Source organism: Staurois parvus, unplaced genomic scaffold (genome assembly GCF_062004578.1).
Source record: "Staurois parvus isolate SC_StPar_1 unplaced genomic scaffold, SC_StPar_1.0 ptg000906l, whole genome shotgun sequence".
NCBI classification, from domain to species: domain Eukaryota; kingdom Metazoa; phylum Chordata; class Amphibia; order Anura; family Ranidae; genus Staurois; species Staurois parvus.
Window position 1 is genome coordinate 449,114 of NW_028318702.1, and position 26,657 is coordinate 475,770.

The 26,657-nt window shown below is 44.3% G+C and overlaps 1 protein-coding gene across 13 annotated transcripts in view; it reads right to left on the reverse strand.

Moving 5' to 3' along the window:
* SYNGAP1 (synaptic Ras GTPase activating protein 1) overlaps nt 1–26,657 on the reverse strand; it is a 470,644-nt gene that overhangs the window by 114,183 nt on the left and 329,804 nt on the right. For all 13 annotated transcript variants that reach the window (XM_089656453.1, XM_089656452.1, XM_089656448.1 and 10 more), the window contains one exon: nt 2,865–3,009. In XM_089656453.1, the coding sequence (XP_089512579.1) occupies nt 2,865–3,009 (145 nt within the window). The remainder of the gene's footprint in view (nt 1–2,864; nt 3,010–26,657) is intronic.

The following is a 26,657-nucleotide window of genomic DNA, read 5'->3' on the forward strand; positions in this document are numbered from 1 at the left end:
AATAATCAGTATATTACAGACGATCCAACTCTTCGCAGCTCATTTGCTCAAACCCACACCATCAGTGCTATAAACATGCAGACTGTGCTCACATCACGCCCACGTGACTTCATCAGAGGATTCCCTCTGATGAAGTCACGTGGGCGTGATGTAAAGTGTAAGGGCGTGGCCGTGGGCAGACGTAATTGAGTGTAACAGGGCTTGGAAGTGCAGTCTGGATCTGCTGATGTTTAACCTGTTTTATGGCATTTTTATGTATTTGTAATACATAAAGGTGCAATACCTTTTAACATAATAAAGATGCAATTGTTAGTAGCTCCTACACCATTGGAGTGTCCTTTTGTCTCCTCCATAAAGGACAATTATCTCAAGCCTTCAACCCCCACCTCTTAAAGGGACCGCATCCCATATCTGGCTTGATGTTGTTTTAAAAGTTAAAAGATGCGTTATCACTTCTATATGGTTAATGATCGGGAAAGGAAACCTTACTGATTTGGCATTACAAAGTGCAATTTGATTGCTCGGAGGTGAGAGTTCTGTGAGCACTGAGGTGACACCGTCTGCATGTTTACAGCACTGATCTGATGGTGTGGGTTTGAGCACATGAAGAAGCAAATGAGCTGTGACGAGTTGGGTTGTCTGTAATACAGTACACTGATTACTTTACCTACTATGGACTTGGTTCATGGATATTTATTTGTCATATTGATTTGTATTCACATTTTGTTTATTCATTTTGTTTATTTGTTTTATGTATGTGCAGCGCAGCATTGATTCTATTTATGTATAGTGAGAGCTGATACAGTTGTTCCCTGAATTTGTCTGGAAGTTGATCAAGTTTCTTTAGCCACCATTCAAACAATCCTTCTCTGCAATCCTTGATCACGTTTTTCTCTTTCGTCCACGTCCAGGGAGATTACCTACAGTGCCATGGGCTGTAAACGTCTTGGCAACGTTGCGCACAGTGGACACAGGAACATTATGATCTGTTAAGTGATACAGGTGAGTTTAATTACAAATTACAGGAGCATCACAAAATTGGAGTGCAATTATTTCTTACAATTTTGAGAAGGTGCCAATAACTGTGTCCAGTCCATTTTTGGGGTTTTGCGTGGAATGTGTCAGATTTGGCTTTTGTTTCTTAACTTTTTTGTGTCACCAATACAAACAAAAGAAATAAACATGAGAATGCCAAAACATTTGTAATTGCAACAATTTTCTGGGCAAAGTGGTGCATTACCTGACAGAAATGAAGGGGTGCCAATATTTTTACCCATGACTGTAAAAAGCAGTGAATGTGACTTTCACCAAGCATTCATTGGTGGTGAATCAATCATTGTCCTTTAAATCTTTTGCTGCCAGAGCAAAATGCCAGCATTTTTTCTGCACAGAACTGTACTGAAACAGCAAAACACATAACAAATGCACCAGAACGAAGTGTGGTGTGAACTGTAAGCAAAAACATATCCAGAACACATCCTGAGTAAGTTTTTGTGGTGTGAACTGGCCCTTAAATTTGCTTGCGCCCATAAACTGGCAATGAACTTCAGCACCCTGTATTTTCCATAAGTGACAGCTTTAAAAGCCCCTACAGGTCATCAGTTGAGAGTTAACTGTGAACAGTGGCCCTAGAATTATTGCTCTCACTACGGTATGCACGCAATATGTACATGTGTATTGCAAGCGACTATTGCACACATAGGCGCCCCTGATGTGTGCATGTATGACATGAGCAGACTCAAAAACTAAATTTTGTGTGTGTGTGTGTGGGGGGGGGGGGGTTAGGTGCTTTAGTGCAATTTTATTTTTAATTTTTTTTTACTTTCATGAAAACTTTAATTGTATAAGTCCTGTTATATAATACATTTTTAAAGCAGGTTCTCTTTAATGAAACATCAGGGGTCTTTTAAACTGAAGCTAATGGAGCAGAAGTCACACGCCATTAGCTTCTTCCCTGACTACAAGAGCCAAAGAAAGTAACACCAGAAACCGGAAAAAGCGCTTTACACATCGCTTCCGGTTTCATTCCAGCTAGGGCAGATCAGCAAACGGATTCAGAGGGGATATCGAGGGAAGCATACCCTGGGGGGGGTCACAGAAAACTGTCACGTGGCTATACATAGTGTATAACGCCCCTGCTGCCACTGCCATAAGACAGTAAAAGGGTTGAAACATATGGACAAGGAAGACTCACCTGCATTAAATGTTTAGTGAGGGTGTTTCATTTTTTGATGGCATGATTCACATGTGATTATAAGCAGGGTCCTCTTGAATATGTTAATTAGCAACAGCAACTTTTTTTTAGCCACGAATGCTTCCCAGGACCGCACACCAATGCAATGAATCACAAAACAAATGAATACATAATGGCCTCAGCTGGCTCTCCACCCATCAGGAAAGCCCTTGTAACATGTTTCACCAATAGTGGCCTCTACGATTAAACCCTACATGGGTGAAACATGTTAGAGGGGCTTACCTGATAGGTTGAGAGCCAGCTGAGGCCATTTTTTACATTGGTATGTGGTCCTGGGAAACATTTGTCCTAGGCACAGCCAGAAAACTGACAACACTAGGATGCATGTGCCCTCGTGCATAGTGTGGTCAGTATGAAATAAGCAGTGGGACTGTCAGGAACACCAAGCATTTCACACAAAGGAAGCAATACAACAAAAAAAAAAAAACAGGATAGTTTTTAACACAAGTACATGGCATAGCAGGCACATATCAGGAATATGAAATGCTAGGTCACATTCTATAGGACACCGTGATTTGCAACTAACTTATCACAAGAGGTCTAACTGGCCACCAAAACAGGCAGCGTGCCTAGGCTCTTCCAAGCAAGCAGTGCACAATGAATACATTACCAATGGCTTCCTTGAGGTATCTCTGTCCTATCAGTTTCAGATACTCCTCTATGGCTTTAGTTGCAAGTGTGTTCTCACGGAGAATAAGGTGCTCTCTATCAAGGAAGCGATCAACCTCTGTCATAGCCATATCCGAGAGGAAGTCCTAAGAAGAAAGAGAAATAGGCGTAACAGAAAGTGTTCAAATCAGCAGTTCTGCTGAGTACAAGTGATAGTTTGTGTGTTCCTGTGGAACCCCTTGGATAGCAGGCCCAGACCATACACTGATCAGCCATAACATTATAAACACTGACATATAAAGTGAATAACTCTGATTATCTCATTGCAATGGAACCTGAAAGTGGGTGGGATATATTAGGCAGCAGGTAAACATGTTGCCTCTGAAGTTGGTGTGTTGAAAGTAGAAAAAATGGGGAAAGTGTAAGGATTTGAGAGACTTTGACACGTGCCAAAATGTAATGGCTAGATGTTTGGGTCAGAGCATCTCCAAAACTGCAGCTCTTGTGGGATGTTCACTGTCTTCAGTGGTCAGAACCAACCAAATGTGGTCTAAGGAAGAAAAACTGGTGAACTGGCAACAGGCTCATGGGCAACCAAGGCTCCTTGATGCATGTGGGGAGTGGAGGTTGGCCCGTGTAGACTGATCCAAAAGAAGAGCTACTGTAGCTCACATTGCTGAAAAACTTAATGTTGGTTCTGAAAGGTGTCAAAACACGCAGTACATCACAGTTTGGTGCATATGGGGCGGCATAGCCAAAAACCAATCAAGGTGTCTGTGCTGACCCATGTCCACAGCCAAAAGTGCCTACAGTGGGCTTGTGAGCATTAGAACTGGACCATGGAGCAATCAAATACGGTGGCCTGGTCTGATCACTAATGTTTTCTTTTACATCATGTTGATGGCAAGGTGCATGAGAACACAAAGATGCACTATGGGGAGAAGGCAAGCCAGCAGAGGCAGTGGTCAGCTACTGACAGCTTGGTGCCAGATACCACAGCATACCTTCAGAGGTCTAGTGAAGTCCATGCCTCAACGGGTCAGGGCTGTTTTGGAGAAAAAAATGGGGAGCTACTCAATATTAGGTGGGTGGTCATATTATGGTGAGTGGTCACAATGTTATGGATGATCGGTGCATATGCAGAGCCAGTTAACCTCTGCTCCTCTCAATGCTAAGCCCTGTCTCTGGTCATTCAACTGTCAAAAACCAGAGTCTCTATTGACCACTTGGGCACTTGGTTGTGGAATGACTAGGGTGGTGATTAGTATCATGAGTGACAGAGCTTAGATTGAAGTCACAGAAATATACACTGCTCAAAAAAATTAAAGGAACACTTTGAAAACACATCAGATCTCAATGGGGAACAATCTCCTGCTGGATATCTATACTGATATGGACTGGGTAATGTGTTAGGAACGTAAGGATGTCCCATCGTTAGATGGAAATGAAAATGATCAACCTACAGAGGAGTGAATTCAAAGACACCCCAAAAATCAAAGTGAAAAAAGTATGCAGCAGACTAGTCCATTTTCCTGAAATTTCATTGCAGCAGCTCAAAATGGTACTCAGTAGTTTGTATGGCCCCCACGTGCTTGTATACATGCCTGACAATGTCGGGCCATGCTCCTGAGATGACAGATAGTGTCCTGAGGTATTCCTCCCTGATCTGGACCCAGGCATCACTGAGCTCCTGGACAGTCTGAGGTGCAACCTGGTGGTGTCAGATGGACTGAAACATGATATCCCAGAGGTTTTCTATTGGATTTAGGTCAGGTTAGAGTGGGGGGCATTCAATGCTATTAATTCCTTCATCCTCCAGGAACTGCCTGCATACTCTCTCCACATGATGCCAGGCATTGTCGTGCACCAGGAGGAACCCAGGACCCACTGCACCAGAATAGGGTGTTACAATGGGACCAAAGATTTCATCCTGATAGGTAATGGCAGTCATAATGCCATTGTCTAGCCTGTAGAGGTCTGTGCGTCCCTCCATGGATATGCCTCCCCAGACCATCACTGACCCACCACCAAAACAGTCCTTCTGAATGATGTTACAGGCAGCATAACGTTCTCCATGGCTTCTCCAGACCCTTTCATGTCTGCCACATGTGCTCAGGGTGAACCTGCTGTCATCTGTGAAAAGCACAGGGTGCCAGTGGCGGTGGCAAAGCAAATCTTCTAGCAATGGCATGTATTAATGGGCCATCTTGGAGGAGTTGGACTGCCTGTGCAATCTCTGTAGGGTCTAGGTATCGCCTCATGCTACCAGCAGTGACACTGAACCTAGCCAAATGCAAAACTAGTGAAAAACAGTCAGAAAAGATTTGTAGGGATAAAAATATCAGTGGCCTCCACCTGCAAACCATTCCTGTTTTGGGAGTCGTGTCATTGTTGCCCATCTAGTGCACCTGTTTCTAATTTTGTTAACACCAAAGCAGCTAAAACTGATTAACAACCCCCTCTGCTACTTAACTGACCAGATCAATATCCCAGGAGTTTAATTGACTTAATGCTATACTCTGATTAAAAAGTGTTCCTTTAATTTTTTTGAGCCGTGTATATTCAGCCACACAACCTCCATTTTCATAGTCTTGCCTCTACTTTCCTGTTACAGCAACTGTGCAGGAGTCTAAAATAGAGTGGGCAGTTTAGGAACCACCCGAGTTAGACTCAATGCACATAGTAATTCAACAGGACTGGTTAGATATGCTCATAGCCCTTCTTTAGGCTCAGTTCACACTGCCATGACTTGGGATCCGACTTGTGAGACCCCAAGTCCCATGACATGTGAAATCCCAAGTTAATCAATGAGAGCTGTCTTAATTAGCACTACTGAAGTCGCTCCGACTTTAGAAAAGGTTCCTGTACTACTTCAAGGTGACATATCCAACTTGTCCCCTTTGACTTTAATGGACGTTGCCTCCAAGTCAGATCCTCATCTATATTAATGAGATCTGACATTACAGGAAAATATCCCAGGCATTCCCTGAAAGTTGCTTCAAAGTTGCTTCAAGGCGCATCAAAATAGTACTCGAGTCGCCAGGAAGTCTGGCAAAGTCGCACTGTAAGTCGCAAGACATTCAGTTCGCAGTAGTGTGAACCGAGACAGTACAAGTCTGAGTTAGGACAACTCTGCTAAGGAGTGCACAGGGCCCTGCAGAGTGAGACATGGAAGCCACACTTTTTACAGAGAGAAAGAGAGTTTTTTTTTAGAAATTTCCTAGCAAACATAATCACAAATCATAACATGTTGGTATACAGGAATATAAAGAAAGGTAAAAAGGTATGAGGATTCAATTACGATTTACTTAGGATTTGGACAAAAGATAATGCCCTGTATACTACGTGACCTGGTAAAGTGCAGGTATTGTCAGGTACTATTAGGTGTCTGCATTTTACCAGTAATGTTAATGTATACATATTGGTGAACATGGCAGATTCAATTTAGGGAGAATCTGCTGAGATAAAATATGAGAGCTGCCACTGCCCTCAACAGCATGTCTGTAACGGTACAAGGTCCAGGATTGTCATCTTTATCCAGTCTTCACTATTATCTGAATCACTGACAGAAAACAAGTGCAGCCTGCAAAGCCAGACCTTCCAATAAATATGTTTACCTGTTCCAAATCAGTGACTCATTATATAGTGGAGCATGAATAAGGATGAGGAATACAGAAACTCTAGTCATTCGGTATGTGCAGAAACCTAATCATTAAACATTGGTCTTGGTTGCATACATTTCCATATAAACATGGATCCACACACATCTATTGAGGAAGAGGAATGGAACCAAATTTGGAAAAGGGTTTATTATAGTTCACAAAATCTACTATCATTCGGGACTAACTATAATAAAGTTATGATGAGATGGTATATGGTCTTTGTTTGAGTTCATGGTCGAGTTCATGCTTTCATGGATGCAATATATGGAAATTTTCAGAGATACCTAGTGGACCTGCCTGGTGCCTCAGTCCTTTTGGCCTGCTATCTTTTCCCTCATAACCAGAGCTATGGGCCAAGACATCCCTCCAACCCCTGAAATCGCCCTTTTATGCGTGAAACCTCCTTCCATACTCAAAGCTCAATTTAAACCCTTAAATCACGTTCTTACAGTAGAGAATCAAACACACTAAAGCCTGGAAATCTCACACTCTAAGTAACTGAGGTTAAGTCGAGGGTCACACACACTATGTCACACAAGAAAATAGAGGTTAGAATTTCTGATGCGATGGAGAAGTACATGGCCATTTGGTACCCTTGGTTTACGTACTCATCCTTGATGAATCAGATGCCAGTGTATTTGGTCTCTACTACAGAAATTGACCATGACCCTGTCTATTTACCTTCTCCACCTCATACCTTGTCTTGTTGCGTATAACACACACAACCTGCCTTTTTTAACCCTTTCCCATCTATTTTTCCTGTCTGCTTTTTCCTTTCTTCTTTCCTTATTTGCTTTTCCTACTCTCCTCTTATCAGGGTTACATGTTGTATAATTAATACGTTTACGTTGCTCTTTACTGTATATAAAAACATTTTACAGTTCTTACTTAAAACAAAATTCACAATATACCTATCATGACTGGTCTTCTTGAAAGCAAATCTTTCCTTTTTCCATTGCTTACTTAAAGCGCTGTCATTTATGACCTATTAAGGTGCTCAGCATTACAAATTCAACAAACAGAATCTGAACTCTGGTCTGCCCCAGAGTCCTGGGTATTGGCCCATTGGGCTATGCCTTCTTGCCTCCTGCACTGCACTGGGAAGGTGAAGCGAGACTGTCAATCACTTCCTGTACTTTGAAGACATCCCTGCACTTTCTGTGTTCACTTCTCTCTGTGTATGTTGGCAGCCAAGGGGTGTGGTTAGAGAGAGAGTTGAGGGTTTGCCTGCTGTTGACAAGACATTAATGTAGTGCCCCCCAGATGAGGAGTAGTGGCCAATTATGCCAAACAGTGGCCTAGAGTTAAGACTATGCCATTACTGCATGATGATCAGCCCAGAGGCTGGGTTGGTGAGCCAGTTCCAGGCCAAGTTGCCAACTCAGCTTCGCAGGCAAGGAGCGGTAAAGCCTAACCCCATCCCACTGGCTCTGTTAAACGTACAGGCTACACAGCACATCTTCGCCATTAGGCCTAATCAGGCCTAATTAGGCAAACGTCATTTCACTACACATATGTAAGGCCTGGCAGTCTTGGTGGTTCCAGGTCTGCTCCATTAGCTAACCCTGTGCCATATAAGAGGACAGCATTAAGGCAGACCAAACGTTCTAGTAAGTGCATTCAAGGAACCTATCTGACCTCTTCACTACTATAACTTCAGTCTTCAGACCGTCTCCTGCTCCCAACCTGAGCCAGCTGCTAAATACACTTTCCAGGTATAAGCTGTGCTTCACACCTCCAAGAAGCCCAAGACAATCCCCACTGTATTTTCACATTTCTATGTGTAATCAATAAGGAGGCATTGCAGTGGCCTTCAGGAACTTTACTAACACACATTAAATAACGTTACAACTGGCAGTCCCAGACATATGGTAATAAAGAGTCCAGACAATTTGGTATAACTTCTAGGAAATGGTCCTTAATAAGGTAGAAATGCCTCACTAACACTATTCAGGATGGGGGGGGAGCTGGGGCACTCACCATGTAACAAGATTTCCCATGGTGTAGTATCATTAGGCACTAAACTGGTTGGAGAGTATGAACTCCCACACAAGGATTACATGAACACCAGTGGCAGGACTATGGGATTGTTCACAACAGTGGATGAAGGGTCGTAAAATCCCACCCTGCTGCTTTTAAATATGAATGGAACCACTCTGCCGCTCTGCAAACACCCTACAACTGTGTGGAATGCATATAGTTGTAGTGTGCTAGTGTAGGGTTCTAATGGTTAAAGCAGGTGGTGAGGAAGCCTCCTCTCAGCTTGTCAAATGCTCTTAGAATCCATGGAGGAGGAGATGGGCAGTGGCTTTGATTTCAGGGCTTCAAGACTGCTTGTGCATGTCAGCACACACAGCGTTGATGTGTCTCAGGTGGGAGTGTGTGCTTGTAGGGGTGGCTGTGGTGGGGCACCAGGGGACCCTGAAAGGCAAGAAGACCACCCTACAAAAAGCAATGGAAAATAGAGAAAGTGAAAAGGACAGTAACAGGTAAAAAAAAAAGGCAAACATAGCAAATGCAGAAGTATGCTACTGTAAATCATTTTAGGCCTCGTTCACATGGGGTGTATGCAACCCTTGCTAGACAAGACAGTCAGATCCTGGACCACTGTGCAGATAACACTGCAGTTAAGCAATACTGCCTGGTTGAGGATATTCCCCAGCCTATTATTGGGCAACAAAGGAGCAGCAGCATACTATTGAGGGCAACTATGAGGTCTTCCCTCATATAACATTTTTCCTGAAAGCAATAGACCCTGACTGGTTTTGTAAACTGAACCATCTTCTCCCAGTCTGAGTAGTGTTCTTAAAGTAGCACTAAAGGCAAAATTTGTTTTTCATGTTGGACAGAATATGAAAGGGATATAACTCCTGTCAGGTTTTTTCTTGTCATTTGTATGCCATTGAGAGGAGATTTCCCTTCACTTTCTGTTCCATGGCCAAAACAGGAAGTGATTTTAGTGTATACCCAAAACTAACTTTAAGGTACTGCCACTGTGTCAGGGCAGGGCTGTGGAACAGACAGGTAGGCCTAGTGGCAGGGTAACGCACTGACTGACGACAACCACCACCAACAGACCGAAGTCCCTCAGGGCGCGGAGTCTAAGTCCCAGGCTGCCCTTCACCAGGGCCCCTGATGGTGGGGATGGACTTGACGCAGCCAGGAACCAGGTCGCGGCCCCTGAGACACCCCGGCTGTGGTAATGGCCGCCGCCAATGGCGTAGCTGGTAGGAATGACAATAGCGTAGTCAGGCAGACCGGGTCGACAACAACGGGACAAAACGGTACAGAACAGTAGACGAGAATCACAGGTCACGGGCCGGGTTCAGCAACGGAAGGTCAGATCAAAGGAAAACACAGAGAATGGTCTAGTCACAAGCCAAGTCAGATTCCAGAAGAGTCACGAGAGTATAAACAGAGCTGTAGCTACACAAAGACACAAGACACAAGTGCAAAGAGCATGTGCGGATCACAGGCTTATATGTGCTCAGCCACACCCCTCTGGGGGATGGACCTCAGAGACCTGAAGGCATAAAAGACTCCCACCATGCTCTGCAGAAACCCAAGATGGACGCCAGCACATGAAGCCGCACAATCTCTGGGAAAAGGTAGGACCTTGACACACTGTTAGAGGAGATGGGCACTTGCCCTCCTGAGGATTTACCTCCCTTCCTGACCAGGCCATTTTTTGCGATACGGCACTGCGTTATTTTAACTGACAATTGTGCGGTCATGGAACGCTACACCCAAATGAAATTTATGTTCTTTTTTTCCCCACAAATAGAGCTTTCTTTTGGTGGTATTTGATCACCTTTGCGTTTTTTATTTTTTGCGCTATAAACAAAAAAAGACCAACAATTTTGGAAAAAAAAACAATATTTTTTACTTTTTGCTATATAACATATCCAATAAAACATTTTAAAAAATCAAATTTCTTCATAAATTTAGGCCAATCTGTATTCTGCTTCATGTCTTTGCTAAAAAAAAATCCCAATTCGTGTAAATTAATTGGTTTACGTGAAAGTTATAGCGTTTACAAATGGCGGTATACAGTTGCAAGAAAAAGTATGTGAACCCCTTGGGATTCCGTGGAGCTTTGCATGAATTGGGCATAAAATGTGCTCTGAACGTCATCTAAGTCACAACAATAGAAGAACACAGTCTGCTGAACATAATACTACACAAACATTAGATGTTGCCATGGTTTAATTGCACATAACATGTAAACATTCACAGTGCAGGGAGGAAAAAGTATGTGAACCTTTGGACTTAATAACTGGTTGACCCTCCTTTGGCAGCAATAACCTCAACCAAACGTTTCCTGTAGTTGCAGATCAGACCTGCACAACGATCTGGAGTCATTTTGGACCACTCCTCTTCACAAAACTGTTTCAGTGTTGCAATATTCTTGGGATGTCTGGTGTGAATCGCTCTCTTAAGGTCATGCCACAGCATTTCAATCGGGTTGAGGTCAGGACTCTGACTGGGCCACTCCAGAAGGCGTATTCTGTGCTGTTGCAGCCATTGTTTTGTTGAATGACTTGTATGCTTTGGGTCATTGTCCTGTTGCATCATCCATCCTCTGCGGATCTTCAGTTGGCCGACAGATGGTCGTACGTTTTCCTGCAAAATGTCTTGATAAACTCTGGAATTCATTTTCCCATCAATGACAACAATCCGTCCAGGCCCTGAGGCAGCAAAGCAGCCCCAAACCATGATGCTCCCTCCGCCATGTTTCACAGTGGGGATGAGGTTTTGATGTTGGTGTGCTGGGCCTTTTTTTCTCCACACATAGTGTTGTGTGTTCTTCCCAAACAACTCCATCTTGGTTTCATCTGTCCACAGTATATTTTGCCAGTAGTGCTGTGTAACATCCAGGTGCTCTTTTGCAAACTTCAAACGTGCTGCAATCTTCTTTTTGGACAGCAATGGCTTCCTCCGTGGTGTCCTCCCATGTACTCCATTCTTGTTTAATGTTTTCCTTATTGTAGATGTGTCAACAAAAATGTTAGCATGTGCCAGAGATTTCTGTAGGTCTTTAGCTGACACTCTGGGATTCTTCTTCACCTCATGCAGCATTCTGCGCTGTGCTCTTGCAGTCATTTTTACAGGACGACCACGCCTAGGGAGAGTAGCAACAGTGCTAAACTTTCTCCATTTGTAGACAGTCTGTCTTACCATGGACACATGAACATCAAGGCTCAAGGAGATACTTTTGTAACCCTTTCCAGCTTCATGCAAGTCAACAATTCTTGATCGTAGGTCTTCTGAGAGCTCTTTTCTGCGAGGCATGGTTCACATCAGACAGTGCTTCTTGAAACCAGTAAACCCAAAACAGGTGTGTGTTTTTTAAGATCAGGACAGCTGTCAGCAACACATCCAATATCATCACACTGATTGGAGTCAAGGTTGGCTCACTCCTGGCTCCAATTAGCTCTGGGAGAAGTCATTAAGCTAGGGCCTCACATACTTTTTCCTCCCTGCACTGTGAATGTTTACATGTTATGTGCAATTAAACCATGGCAACATCTAATGTTTGTGTAGTATTATGTTCAGCAGACTGTGTTCTTCTATTGTTGTGACTTAGATGACGTTCAGAGCACATTTTATGCCCAATTCATGCAAAACTCCACGTAATCCCAAGGGGTTCACATACTTTTTCTTGCAACTGTATATACTGGAATTTTTATTTTTTCAAACGAGTAATGGTGGCGATTAGCGACTTATAGCGGGACTGCGGTGGGACATCCAGTCTGGTTCAGTAGGTTACACAATCAAGGGGAAGCCTTCTGACTTGACAGTTGTCCGGAAGACAGTCATTGACACCCTCCACAAGGAGGGTAAGTCACAAAAGGTCATTGCTAAAGAAGCTAACTGTTTTCAGAGTGCTGTATTCAACCATATTAATGGAAAGTTGAGTATAAGGAAAAAGTGTGGTAGGAAAAGGAGCACAAGCAACAGGGACAACTGCAGCCTTGAGAGGATTGTGAACCAAAGTCCGTCCAAGAATTTGGTGGAGATTCACAAGGAGTGGACTACGGTTGGTGTCAGTGCTTCAAGAGCCACCGCGCACAGACGTATCCAGGATATGGGTTACAACTGTTGCATTCCTTCTGTCAAGCCACTCCTGAACCAGAGAAAACATCAGAAGCGTCTTACCTGGGCTAAGGAGAAAAAGGACTGGACTGTTGCTCAATGGTCCAAAGTCCTCTTTTCGAATGAAAGTACATTTTGCATTTAATTTGAAATCAAGGTCCCAGAGTCTGGAGCAAGAGTCGAGAGACACAGAATCCAAGTCGCATGAGGTCTATTGTGAAGTTTCCACAGTCAGTGATGATTTGGGGAGCCATGACATCTGCTGGTGTTTGTCTGGCGCAGCCTTCTACCAGGAAATTCTAGAGCACTTCCTGCTTTCCTTTGCTGATCAGCTTTATGGACTTGGCACCTGCCCACATTGCCAAATATACCAATACCTGGTTTAATGATCATGGGATTACTGTGCTTGATGGGCCAGCAAACTCGCCTGACCTAAACCCCATAGAGAATTTGAGGGGTATTGTCAAGAGGAAGATGAGAGACACTAGATCCAACAATGCAGACGAGCTGAAGGCCGCTATCAAAGCAACCTGGACTTCCATAACACCTCAGCAGTGCCACAGGCTCATTGCTTCCATGCCACGCCACATTGATGCAGTAATTCCTGCAAAAGGAGCCCTGATCAAGTACTATACATACTATACTGTACATGGATATACCTTTTAATAAGCCAACATTTCTGTGTTAAAAATCCTTTTTTTTTATTGGTCTTATGTTATATTCTAATTTTCTGAGTTACTGAATTTGGGGTTTTCACTAGCTGTAAGCCATAATCATCAAAATTAAAAGAAAGAAATGCTTGAAATAGATCACTCTGTGTGTAATGAATCTATATAATTTATGAGTTTCACTTTTTGAAATTAATTACTGAAATAAATTAACTTTTTGATGATATTCTAAATTATTGAGATTTACCTGTAAATGGGCATACAGAAGGCATGTTTAGACACAGTCTTCTAGACAATACAATCATTATGCCTGTAATGGTTGTGCACATTGGGCCCATGAAAAGCTGTATGAGACATTCATTTTGTTCATGTCCCAGATCATTTCAGCCATTTTTGTCAAGGGAAGAGGCATAGCTCAGGCATCTTACCTCCTCCTTCAATTCATGGAATTCATAGCCTTAACTTTTAACACACTTCAAAGAGCCTATTATCTCAATTTCTGCTGACCACAAAAAATCTACAGATTAACACATCCCTCTGACCTATTGTAAACCTATGAAAAAATCCTTCAGTTCTATCACCCTTAGTTTGTAAGGCAATTAAAGCACTAGGAACACATAGCGTGCCATAAAATGTTTACCCATAAAGCAGCCAGACATGAGGTGACCTCTCCAAGTCCTCTGCCCAAATCACAACTTAACAAAATTTACACACAATTCATAAAATCAAACGGGACCAAGACACATTAATATTAAGTATATATTTGAATGGGGAATATCATCGCAAACAAATCGAGGTCATACATGACTAAGCTAGCAAATACAGCTCATACAAGCTAGTAGTCTCCTACCCTCCTGGGTGACAGGCCCATCCAATATACTCTGTGTTTGGTATCTCTGGACACGAAATATAATGCGGAACAGAGAGAATCATTTTATTCTTTTTATGTTCAGACAAGCTCTGAGCCTTAGCACCATGTAGTCTACAATGCAAAATGACAACTTATGCTTGTTGTCATTGCTTGTAAAAGTCAAACAGCACATGCCTTTTACATCCAACTGCTCTGTATTATATCCATAAAACTTGTGGTTAACAGCTTTTATTGCTGTTGAAATACATTCAAACATATTGCCTTCCCATGGGTACTTTGAATCTTGATTTTCTTTCCTTTTTTTACTCAGTAGATTTTATACGAGAAGTGCCAACCATCTCAATTGCTAAGTCATCTAAATCAACAAAAGTTGCTACTGCAATTTCCAGTATATCTTTGAATATACCTTAGCATAGCAATTGCTCTTTCTTTACACATTTTACCTTTTGTAGAACAGAGCTGTGTGTGATCTTGTCACGTTTTTGAACAATTAGATCTTTGCCGACCTCAGCCAGATGTGTTGCTCCAGTCAGAGCTTTGCCAACCTCACCTAAATGTGTCAGTCCTGAAGTGGTGGGAGCTTTTCTGACCTTACCTAGATATGTCGCTCAAGAAGTGGTGGGAGCTTTGTGGAACCTCACCTAGATGTGTTGCTCCAGAATTGGTGGGAGCTTTGGTGCCCTCATCTAGATGTGTCGCTCCAGAATGAGCTTTGCTGACCTCACCTAGATGTGTCGCTCCAGAAATGGTGGGAGCTTTGCTGACCTCATCTAGATGTGTCAGTCCAGAAGTGGTGGGAGCTTTTCTGACCAGATGTGCTGCTCCAGAAATGGTGTGAGCTTTGCGACCTTACCTAGATGTGTCGCTGCAGAAGTAATGGGAGATTTGCCAACCTCACCTAGATATGTCACTCCAGTGGAAGCTTTGTTGACCTCACCTAGATGTGCCGCTTCAGAAGTGATGTGAGCTTTGCCAACTGCACCTAGATGTGTCACTCCAGAAGCTGTGGGAGCTCTTCCAACCTCACCTAGATGTGTCGCTCCACAAGAGGTGGGAGCTTTACCGACCTCACCTAGATGTGTCACTCCAGAAGTGGTGGGAGCTTTTCCAACCTCACCTAGATGTGTTACTCCAGAAGTGATGGAAGCTTTTCAGACTCTCCTAGATGTTTTCATTCCAGAAGTAACCTCACCTAGATGTGTCGCTACAGAAGTGATGGGAGCTTTGCCAACTTCATCTTCTTTTTATGATTTAGCCATGAGCTTTAATTGTGCCTGAGCAGCCTAAGGGATTTTTGCAATATAATCTTAGGGAAAGATCAGCACCTGCACTTTTCCCATTTTTCTTGCACTATGAGGGATCTTGTTTTAAACATTGTTCCATCACCCAATATCATCATCAATATAAGTGAAAGCACAGTCTGTAGGTTGACAGCTTCAGGTCTGTCACAAACTATTAAGATGGTCCATTTACACTTTATGCTCTGTTCTAGAATCTGTACATAGCAAATGAGTTGCTGAGTTTCTCTGTAGACATATCTCCCCATGTGTTGTAAATTCACCTGTCTTTCTTCTCAACTCATAATATGAAATAAAAAATTTTTTCTTCTTCTTTTCATTTAAGGGGACCATTGAAAATGAGATCAGCATATTGTGTAAACCTTTTCCATTCCTCTGAAAGGTTACAATGTCCCACTTCATGCTGAGTGGTTTTATGCCAGAAAACTACATGTTAAAGCAGTGGGCTTCACTTTCACTACAAAGATCTCCAGTTTCCAGCACTATGTAGTGTTTTATTGTAGCGTTTTATGTGCTTCACATCTACAGATGGGAAACAGGAGGGATGGATTTCTGCACAGCTACCACAGGTCATGGCCTAGGGCGGCAAAACCAGCCATCAACACATCATATTACCTTATACCTTATCTGTGTAATGAAAGGTTGCAGACTGCCTGCCAGTGAAATGTAGCTGGGTCCTCATTATTGTCCCTGAAGCTTGAGCAAACCATGGATCTACCTACAACCAAATTACTGGCAAAATAGGGTTACAGTTTACAACTTGATAAAGGCCATTTTGGTGGACGAAACGCATCGTTGGTTGTTCTGACTGGCCAGCTACATGCACACCTTCTTTTATTTTTTTGCACCCATGGTGCAGTGTGCAAAACAAGGCACCAAAGTGTACCAAAAGTGAACACACATGAAAAAGTGCACAAGGGTGTGGTATATGGTCCCCTCTCACAGAGAAAGGACCTTTTTCTGACCCCCCAGGGCACAAAACTCCTGACAAAGTACACTCAGATCCACCAAGTCAAAAGGTCTGGAAAACCCTTCTCCGCATGATCAGCCAAAGCCAATGTCAGGAGTCTCTGATAGTGAGCCCTTGTAGTTTGCCAACTCAAGATTCCCCAGGGTGCAAAGTCTAAGCCCCAGTCTGCTTCTTCAAAGGCCCCTGATGGTGGGGATGGCCTTGCAGAAAGATGGAACTAGGTTGCAGCCCCTAGGTATGCCCAGCTGAGAATGTGGACGTCACTTAAAGAATGTAGAGTACAACAGCAGGAGACTGAAGGAAAAACCAGAAAACAAGCAGAGGTCAGGATGGGTGGCAGGCAAGCATAGCAAGTAGACAAGCCTGAATCAGTACATGGGTGGTCAGACAGGATACACAAAGTAGTAAGGGAGCTCAGAGGACTGTGAAGTTGCTCAGGCAAGGAGCTCTGCACTGAGCATGTGTACATACTGTATATATATATATATATATAATACAGTATATATATATATACTGTGTATATATATATATATATATATATATATAAGCAAACAGGGAGACAACCCAGGAAATAAGAGAAGGGAAAAGGATAAAAAGTCACAAAAGAGTAGGCAACACCCATAGATGAACAGAAAGCCAGCAGCACACATGAATGAAATCCTAGATCTAGTAGATCCACTGCAATAAGGCGGTAAGAAATACACAAATAGAAATCTGAATGTTAGACCATGGTAGCCAACCGATGAGTACTAGGTGAGGGGCTCTTCCAAAGAGAGACCCTCTAACTTCTGTGCACTGACAGGAGCCATGCTATATGAAGTAATCTCTCCCGCTCTTCCATCAGAAGGTGTACTAGTAGCTCATTACAAGGCAAGCACACTGTTTGGTAGCCAGGGGTGTTCGATGTTTATTGTAAAAACCAGTATTATATGAACTGCTCTGACTTGATCCTTATCCATCACAGAAAGGACACTTACCAGTGGATTCATCGTCTACAGCTATATTTGAACTGTTCTAGGTTGTGGACCCCTACACCTCCTTGCATTCATCCATGCTATTAGAGGTCAAAATGAGAGAAGGATCATCACTCCTAACAGATGAGATGGTGGAGATTCTAATATACACACAGGGCATGCTTTTAGACTTTTTTGGTTTATATGACAATGTTGTTTGAATTCTAATTACACTGTGGGAGTAGTGTTGATTGGAAGGCAGTCTATTTTTGTATTTTTGTATAAATAAAGCAATTTGACTGTTATACAGTTGCTCTCCTATACTATTTCTTTATTTCACAGTTTTGCTTACAGTTTACTCCGCTCTTCTACTTATTGGTTCTAGGAGTGGATAAGCTGTTCCTTCTAGCCTCCGCTCTCCTGGCCTCAGTGCATCTCGTGAGGCTATGAAATCTGTGGATATGACATCTGATCTTGTTAGTGTGATAATAAGGCTAGCCAGTTGACTAGGGTAGGACAGGGGCCAGCATGGCCTAGACTGGGCAGGAAAAGGAATATGGCACAGAACACCTCCTTGGTACATCAAGTATCCAACAGAACTAAGATTTCTCAATCCACACCTTTACCCAACAAATAACAACGTAACATTATGCACAATTATCTGGTATGGTAGCGTCCGCCCTTTGCTTCCCTTATCCGGCCCTTGGGCACTGTTCTTTCCACTGATAAAGGACACCATTCATAGTTAGATAGTTGGTAAGGTTGAATAAAGACACCACACCAGTCTATCCAGTTCAACGTGTGTGTGTGTGCGCGCTCATGTCAAAAACTCATATCCCATATCCCTATATATTGTGTTCACTAAAATACCCATCCAAGAGTTTTTGAAACTATCAATACTTTCTGCTGACACCACTGATTGTGGAAGGGAGTTCCACATCCTTGCCGCCCTGACAGTGAAAAAACCCCTACGCAGTTTAAGGCTAAACCGCTTCTCCTCCAATTTCATTGAGTGGCCCGGGCCTTCTTATACTTCCTGAGACATAATAGTTTATATCTTATGCTAGAATCACCACTGAGGTATTTGTATATCGATATTGATATATCTTCTCTCAAGCTTCTCTTCTCCAGGGAGAATAAGTTTAATGTTTGTAGTCTTTCCTCGTAACTGAGGTCCCCCAGTCCCCTTATTAACTTTGTTGCCCTTCTCTGGACTCTCTCCAGTTCTAGCACATCCTTTCTAAGGATTGGTGACCAGAAATGAACAACATACTCCAGATGTGGGTGAACCAGAGTTTTGTAAAGTTGTAGGATTATCGTTTTATCTCTTGAGTAAATATAGTAGAAAACAAGGTCCAGGGTGTTCCCGTCGGAGTGGGTGGAGGACTGTATGCACTGTGTGAGTGCAAAAGAGGAGGTTAGGTGGAGGAGTTGGGATGTGGCCGGGCTATTGATGTTGGTAGGGATGTTGAAGTCTCCAAGGATGATGGTGGGCAGCTCGGAGGAGAGAAAGAAGGGTAACCATGCGAAGAAGTCGTCGAGGAAGCGGGATACGGGTCCAGGGGGACGATATATTACTCCGATCCTCAGGGGGATTGGAGAGAATAGTCGGATGCAGTGGGCCTCAAAGAAGGAAAAGGATAGAGAGGGAGGGTTTGGGAGGACTTGGTAGGTGCTCTGCGGTGACAGGAGCATACCAACCCCACCACCTTTCCGACCGCTGGGTTTGGGTGAGTGGGTCCAGGTGAGACCTCCATAGGAGAGTGCTGCAGGGGAGGTAGAGTCGGTGGTTTGGATCCAGGTTTTGGTGATCTCCAGGAGGTTGAGGGAGCGGGAGACAAAGAGGTTGTGGATGGCGGTAAGTTTGTTGCAAACCGAACGGGCGTTCAGGAGTGCACACGAAAACGGAGGGGTGGTTTAGGGGAGCAGGGAGACCGGTATTAGGTTGAGTTGGTTGCGGCAGTTCGTGGAAGTAGGTGGGTGCCTTGTGGGTGAGTGAGGTGGAGATGTCCCCCGCGGTTAGGAGGAGGAGAAGGGTAAGAAAGGTGGCATGGGAGCGGGATGTGCAAGAGCGTGTGGTTCTACCATTGGTGGCGTTCGGGTCAGTGGGAGAGTGGAGTAGCAGGAGGAGGTGGTGAGAGCCGTAGAGGGGTGATGGAAGCAGTGAGGGCGCGATGTATGGTTGTTTGGGAGGAGCGGGGGGATAGAGAGAAGAGATTTTGGGGATGGAGGAGAAGAGTATGAGGAGGAGGAGTACAGGTGGCATTTTAGGGAGGTAAGCGAAGTGGTGGACAAGTGAGGTGGAAGTCTCTCAGGGCACTTGGTTGTAGATAGTCGGCGTGCAGTGGCGTTGTACCTTTCCGTGACAAGAGTTCTCGTGCTTAGGATCGGGATGGGTAGGCGTCGGATGGGCTGCGGGTCAGGGCTGGGTTGTGCCGGGGTAGGCGATGGTGAGCCTCACCAAGTCGAGATCGTCCGTTGGGCAGGTCGAGATAGTCCGTTGGGCTCAGCAGGTCCGGGCAGGGTTGCGACGTGGGGGGGATGGTAGGCCTCACCAGCCTGGGGTCATCTGCTGGATTTGGCGGCATGGAAGTAGGCTCGCTTCGGGTCGAGATCATCCGTTGGGCTTGAGGAGATGCGGGGTGGACATCTGCAGTGGAGGTGTTTCCGGGGGTCATTGGATGGACTTCGGGTCAGGGAAGGGTTGTGCTGGGGTAGGCGATGGTAGGTCTCACCAGGTCGAGGTCATCCGTTGGGCTCAGCAGGTCCGGTCAGGGTTGCATCGTGGAGGGCGATGGTAGGCCTCACCAGGCTGAGGTCGCCTGCTGGGTTCGGCAGCGTGGAAGCAGACTTGCTTCTGGTCCCTCGGTTGTAGTTAGGGTGGCAGGAGACCGGTGGGCAGCCAGGTTGGGCGCTGTAGGCCGCGTGCTAGCGGCTGGATTTGGGCTCTGTAGGCCCCGTGCTAGCGGCCGGACTTGGGCTCTGTAGGCCGCGTGCTTGGTCAGTGCAGGCCACTCCCCTCCTCCAGGTGTGGGTAGGGTAAGGGAGGCCTTCAGAGCTTGCCCTGTTGTTTGGTGCTGGCTGGGTGCTGGCTGTTGCAGGTACGCCTGTTTGCTGGGTGCAGGGTGGCCTGGAGTGGCCCCTGGGCCAATGTGTTCTGGCTGCTGGCTGCGTGCTGGTTGCTGGCTGTTGCAGGGTGCTGGCTGTTGCAGGGTGCTGGGTGTCCTGGAGTGGCCCCTGGGCCGAGGCTGGGTTTTGGTTGCTGGGTGCTGGCTGTTGCAGGGTGCTGGGTGGCCTGGGATCGGCCCCTGGGCCGAGGCTGGTTGCTGGCTGTTGCAGGGTGCTGGGTGGCCTGGAATGGCCCCTGGGCCGAGGCTGGGTGCTGGTTGCTGGTGCTGGCTGATGCAGGGTGCTGGATGGCGTGTAGTGGCCCCTGGAGCAGGTAAGTCAGCAGGGGCCGGGGGACAGAGCAGCGGCGATCCGAGCCGATGATCGGCGTTCCGGGTCGGCTGCGGCAAAAATTGAGGCCGCGGCTTCATAGGCCGCGGTAGGCCGTAAATCACGGAGCTCAGGGAATGGGTTGAGAATGGCCCAGCACCCCTCCCTGGGTGCTTCTCAGGGGCCACAGGGTTGCGAGGGCCCCTCCAGAGTCCACTGCCTGCGGGATGGCAGCGGATGGGGGACTTGGACGACGGAGCGCCGGCTATAGGTCTGCTCCGGTTATAGGCTACACATATCAATATCTTGTAGTATTGAGCACAGTTTAGAAAAGTTAGCTCTTTTGAAATTCAGTGCTCTTGTACTACACGTGTCTCCTCTTTCTATGATTAATGCTGAATGTAATCATTCACTGGTTCCTAAGTTGTCCTGTATTTCCACATCTGCGATCAGATCTGAGCTATTTGTAATTAATAGGTCTAACAATGCATTCTTTCCAGTTGGGGTATCCACCAATTGACACAGGAAGTTGTCCTGTTAGACATTTAAAAAATGACAAGCTGTAAGTGAGTGGGCTGTTGCTTCTGCCCAATCAATATCTGGATAGTTGAAGTCCCCCATTATGATGACATTGCCCTGCCTAGCCATCATGTCTAACTGTGATAGGAGATCCAACTCCTCCTCATCCTTCAGATTAAGGGGTCTGTAAAATACCCCCACTATTAATGTCCCACTTGTTTCTTCTTTTTGAAGTTCCACCCACAGGAAGTTCACCTCCCCCCCTGCCCCATTTGTAATGTCGTCCCTCACATTCACTAGCAAATCATTCTTTATGTACAGGCATACCGCTCCTCCTCTTCTACCTTTCCTGTCCTTCCAATACAAGGAATACCCCTGGATATTGCTAGCCAGTCAAGTGAGCTGTCAAACCAAGTTTATGATATTCCCATGAAGTCAAAATGCTACTCGTGCATCAGCAGTTCAAGTTCTTCCACTTTGTTAGCTCAGTTTTGTACGAGTGCATATTATTTCCTATTTAGTTGTTCTGTGGCTGTATTTTTATTATTTTTTAGCCAGCCCACTTCCCAGGTTTGAGGTATTTTGGTTATAGCACCCTATGACCTTCTCTTATTGCTGGCTATTGCTTCCTGTGATACCTTCCCCTGCTACCTAGTGTAAAAGTCCCTCTAACTTTTTGACCATCCTCTCACCCAACAGAGCTGCACCCTCCCCATTAAGGTGCAGTACGTCCCTACTATAGAGCCGGCAACCAACTGAGAAGTCAGCTTATTTCTCCAGGAAACCGAAACCATCTTTCCTGCACCAATTTCTCAGCCACTTGTTAAGATCCCTTAGCTCCTGCTGTCTCTCTGGTGTGGCTCGAGGTACAAGCAGTATCTCTGAGAATACCACCTTGGAGGTCCTTCTCTTCAATATAGCCCCTATGTCCCTGAAATCATTCACTCCACATTCCTCTAACTTTGTCATTGGTCCAAAAGTGTACCATGACAGCTGGGTCGTCTAATCCATGATATTTCGAACCCGAGCGCACGGTAAACAATATACTGTTCGGCAGTCGCGATCTTTGTGACAGATGTCCCTGTCTTCCTTCGATTGACACCAGTGATGGGGCACTATTCCTCCTCCACACTGACCACAGGCGCTATGTAATATTTTTACTCCCACTGACCACCAGGCTTGAGACATTGGCTACTGCCACTGGTGCTAGAACATTTTCTTCTCCAAGGGCCACAGTGAAGCCCCCTAAAGTATGAACGACAGTAAACTGATCCCTTTGTTTAAAAGGTTTGGAGACCCCTATTATACAGCAAAGAAATATGGGTTAAATATTGATGAAAAACACATCAATCATCAGTATAGGAACAGAGCCTTTTTTTTTCTATAATGTTGGCCACGCACAACATTTTTGAACAGATTTTAATATTTGATTTGGAAGTCTTGATGGCCTTGCCCTATAACATTTTTTTCTTGTTATAGAGTGAAGAAATATTTGTTGCATATAGGAAGATCAACCATCAGTATAGGAAGGGATCCTTTACTGTAATGTCAGCCATATGCAACATATTTTAACACATTTTAGGATCTGACTTTAAGTTTTGATCTCATAGCAAATATTTTTTTTATTGTCAGGAGCGTGTAAGGCTCCTGTTCTATGGCAGCTACTGGTCTCATTCCAGCATCCCAATTTTGGCCGAGCTACACTCTCCCTATCTGACTGTCCACTTGCAGGGTAATTGGTGTAGATACAGCCTCTAGGTGGAATCCAAACCTGTTTTAAGCCTGCCAAGCCCTTAGTGCCATGCTTGTGATAGTGTTTGCAACACGTGCTTCAAGCTCCCTGTTTCTTGCCTTTTTCCCATACCTTGACCCTACCTTTGCCCAATCATCACGCCTAGTTTGGGTTTCCTTGGTATTGAACTCAGATTGGCTTTTGGACTACTCTCTGAACTCTGCCTGCCTTTTGACTATGGATTTGACCCTGACTACTGTCTGAACATTGGGGAGGAGCTTGCGGATGACGTAACAATGCAGCAGAAGGTCAGCGATCAATACAGCAGGGGTTTACATTGCTCCAGGACTCTCCAGATTGTGAGGTACTTTGCTAACTATTTTATGGCCCGCTTGTGCTATTGTATTTCATGATCTTGTGATTGACTGGAGCATATACCTAAGGTACTGTTGTCAGCTGACTTGGATAAGCACAGGTTCTTGGGTCTATGGAGATTCTCAGTGGATGCTTGTTACACTTGGTGCGGTTTGACACCTGTCAAATTGTGAGTGCATATGTGGAAGTCTTTGTGATTAATAACGTTTTTAAAGGGTAAACACTATGTTAAGTTTTTTTTCATGAGGATTATTGCCGACCTAAGGGGTTTTGTGGAGTGAGCCATTTGGAGCTACCATTCTTCAAATTGATCTTCAGAGTCCAATTATTGGGACCAAAAGTGCGGTTAGACCAAACATTATATGATGTGAGGTCACACTGCTGGAGGTGAGCAGAAATCTGGTAGAGGAAATATGCACTATCTCTGTGTTTGCAGCACTGGTGGTTACAGGAGGAAAGATTTTTTCATAAGAAATTCAATGGGACTTTTTCATATTTAATATGTTCACATATTTTGTGCACTTGCCAAACTCAGACTGCCTTTAGACCACTCTGCCTGTCTGCCAACTGCAAGTACCTGTTTGCTGTGCTTAGCTCGCATCTGCCCCAGCGTGGTGGCCAAGTACTATACCACTGTGTATAAGATCTGGGGGCAGCTGAGTACCGGTAGGCCTGCGTGCCTTATGGGAAAGAGGGCTGCTATAGGTGAAGAACAAAGAGCCTGACCACCTACACTAGGGTTAGGCTTGACTTTTTTTCTATGTAGTAATACAAGTATGTGCTGTTTTGTTCGGTTGAAAATACGATCGGAATTACATCCTTGTTTTTGCTTGTTCTACAAAACATGAACTAAAAAAATTAATGCTTAGTTATATAACACACTACCACCATATTAAAAGCAAAGGAAACACGTTCAACCCATCCAAACATTTCCTCTTAGCTAGTGCATTTAAAAAAACAAATGTACACACGCTTCAATTTGTCAAACATATGGCTAAAAATCCAAACCAATTGGATTGTTATACACCCGGACTGAAATATTTGTAAGCATCTTTGGAGTGGCTAAGCTATTAAATGCCAAACTGAGATGAAGTAGTAATAGCAAAATCAATGAATAAATAAAAGCAAATACATACATATATATATTTTCTAGCTCTCCACAGTTATGATGACTAAAGGACAATAGAGAATTATTTGGTCCCCCAGGAATGGATCCAACTTCCTTTGTCAGATCAGGATGAAATTTTTCAATGCTGGAGAGACTAAATTGGCCAGAGATGCCCAGGGGGCAAGTTTGTTCTTCTAGAACAAAACCGCTGAAGTCCATAACATGCTGAAGTTGACTGACATATGTCTTACTTTAGCCTAATTTTGGAACTGTTTAAGAGACAGGATTATACAAAAGTGGAAAAAGAGGGATATGGTAAGATGAGATATGACGTTAATCAAGTATATGTTATTTGGAGAAGATCTCAGGTTCTGTTTAAAATATACCTTTAAGTAATTTTCCAATTCTGCATATATACATTTTTGGCATGCCACAATATACAGTAATATTTAATTTTCTTCAGAAAAACTCCTTTTATTATTAAAATCCATCCTTGAGCTCCTGGCAGATGACTTTGCCTAGAATGAGACCATGCCGGAAGTTTGTAAAGCCGTTAAGATTTGACAGTCTTTATCAAGCCCTATTATTGATCTCCTATTGCATCTCACTGTGAATTACAGCTACTGCCCCAGCCCTGAGGAAAGAGCTTCCCCCAAAATGTATTGAATTTACTTGATGCTCTTAACCAATATACATTTCAAAATGTACCCTAGAATGAGATGAAGTCATCCATTTGCTGCAGGCAGGAGGGCGTTGGAACACATTAGGTGCCTCCAGCCGCCATTGTGCTCTTGCTCCTCATCTAATGGGTCCCTGTGCCTTAAAGGAGGAGTGGGCTCCCTCCAGGCAAACCCGCCCTTAATTTATCCACTGCTATGTACAGTATGCTCCAACTTGGAGACTCTCAGAAATATAGAGTTAGGACTGCAGTATACAGAGGAGCCTTGACATAGGCACTGCAGCTTCCACATATACAGTCAGGTCCATAAATATTGGGACATCGACACAATTCTCACATTTTTGGCTCTATACATCACCACAATGGATTTGAAATGAAACGAACAAGATGTGCTTTAACTGCAGACTGTCAGCTTTAATTTGAGCGTATTTACATCCAAATCAGGTGAACGGTGTAGGAATTACAACAGTTTGCATATGTGCCTCCCACTTGTTAAGGGAGCAAAAGTAATGGGACAGAATAATAATCATAAATCAAACTTTCACTTTTTAATACTTGGTTGCAAATCCTTTGCAGTCAATTACAGCCTGAAGTCTGGAACGCATAGACATCACCAGACGCTGGGTTTCATCCCTGGTGATGCTCTGCCAGGCCTCTACTGCAACTGTCTTCAGTTCCTGCTTGTTCTTGGGGCATTTTCCCATCAGTTTTGTCTTCAGCAAGTGAAATGCATGCTCAATCGGATTCAGGTCAGGTGATTGACTTGGCCATTGCATAACATTCCACTTCTTTCCCTTAAAAAACTCTTTGGTTGCTTCTGCAGTCTGCTTTGGGTCATTGTCCATCTGCACTGTGAAGCGTCCAATGAGTTGTGAAGCATTTGGCTGAATATGAGCAGATAATATTGCCCGAAACACTTCAGAATTCATCCGGCTGCTTTTGTCAGCAGTCACATCATCAATAAATACAAGAGAACCAGTTCCATTGGCAGCCATACATGCCCACGCCATGACACTACCACCACCATGCTTCACTGATGAGGTGGTATGCTTAGGATCATGAGCAGTTCCTTTCCTTCTCCATACTCTTCTCTTCCCATCACTCTGGTACAAGTTGATCTTGGTCTCATCTGTCCATAGGATGTTGTTCCAGAACTGTGAAGGCTTTTTTAGATGTCGTTTGGCAAACTCTAATCTGGCCTTCCTGTTTTTGAGGCTCACCAATGGTTTACATCTTGTGGTGAACCCTCTGTATTCACTCTGGTGAAGTCTTCTCGATTGTTGACTTTACCACACATACACCTACCTCCTGGAGAGTGTTCTTGATCTGGCCAACTGTTGTGAAGGGTGTTTTCTTCACCAGGGAAAGAATTCTTTGGTCATCCACCACAGTTGTTTTCCGTGGTCTTCCGGGTCTTTTGGTGTT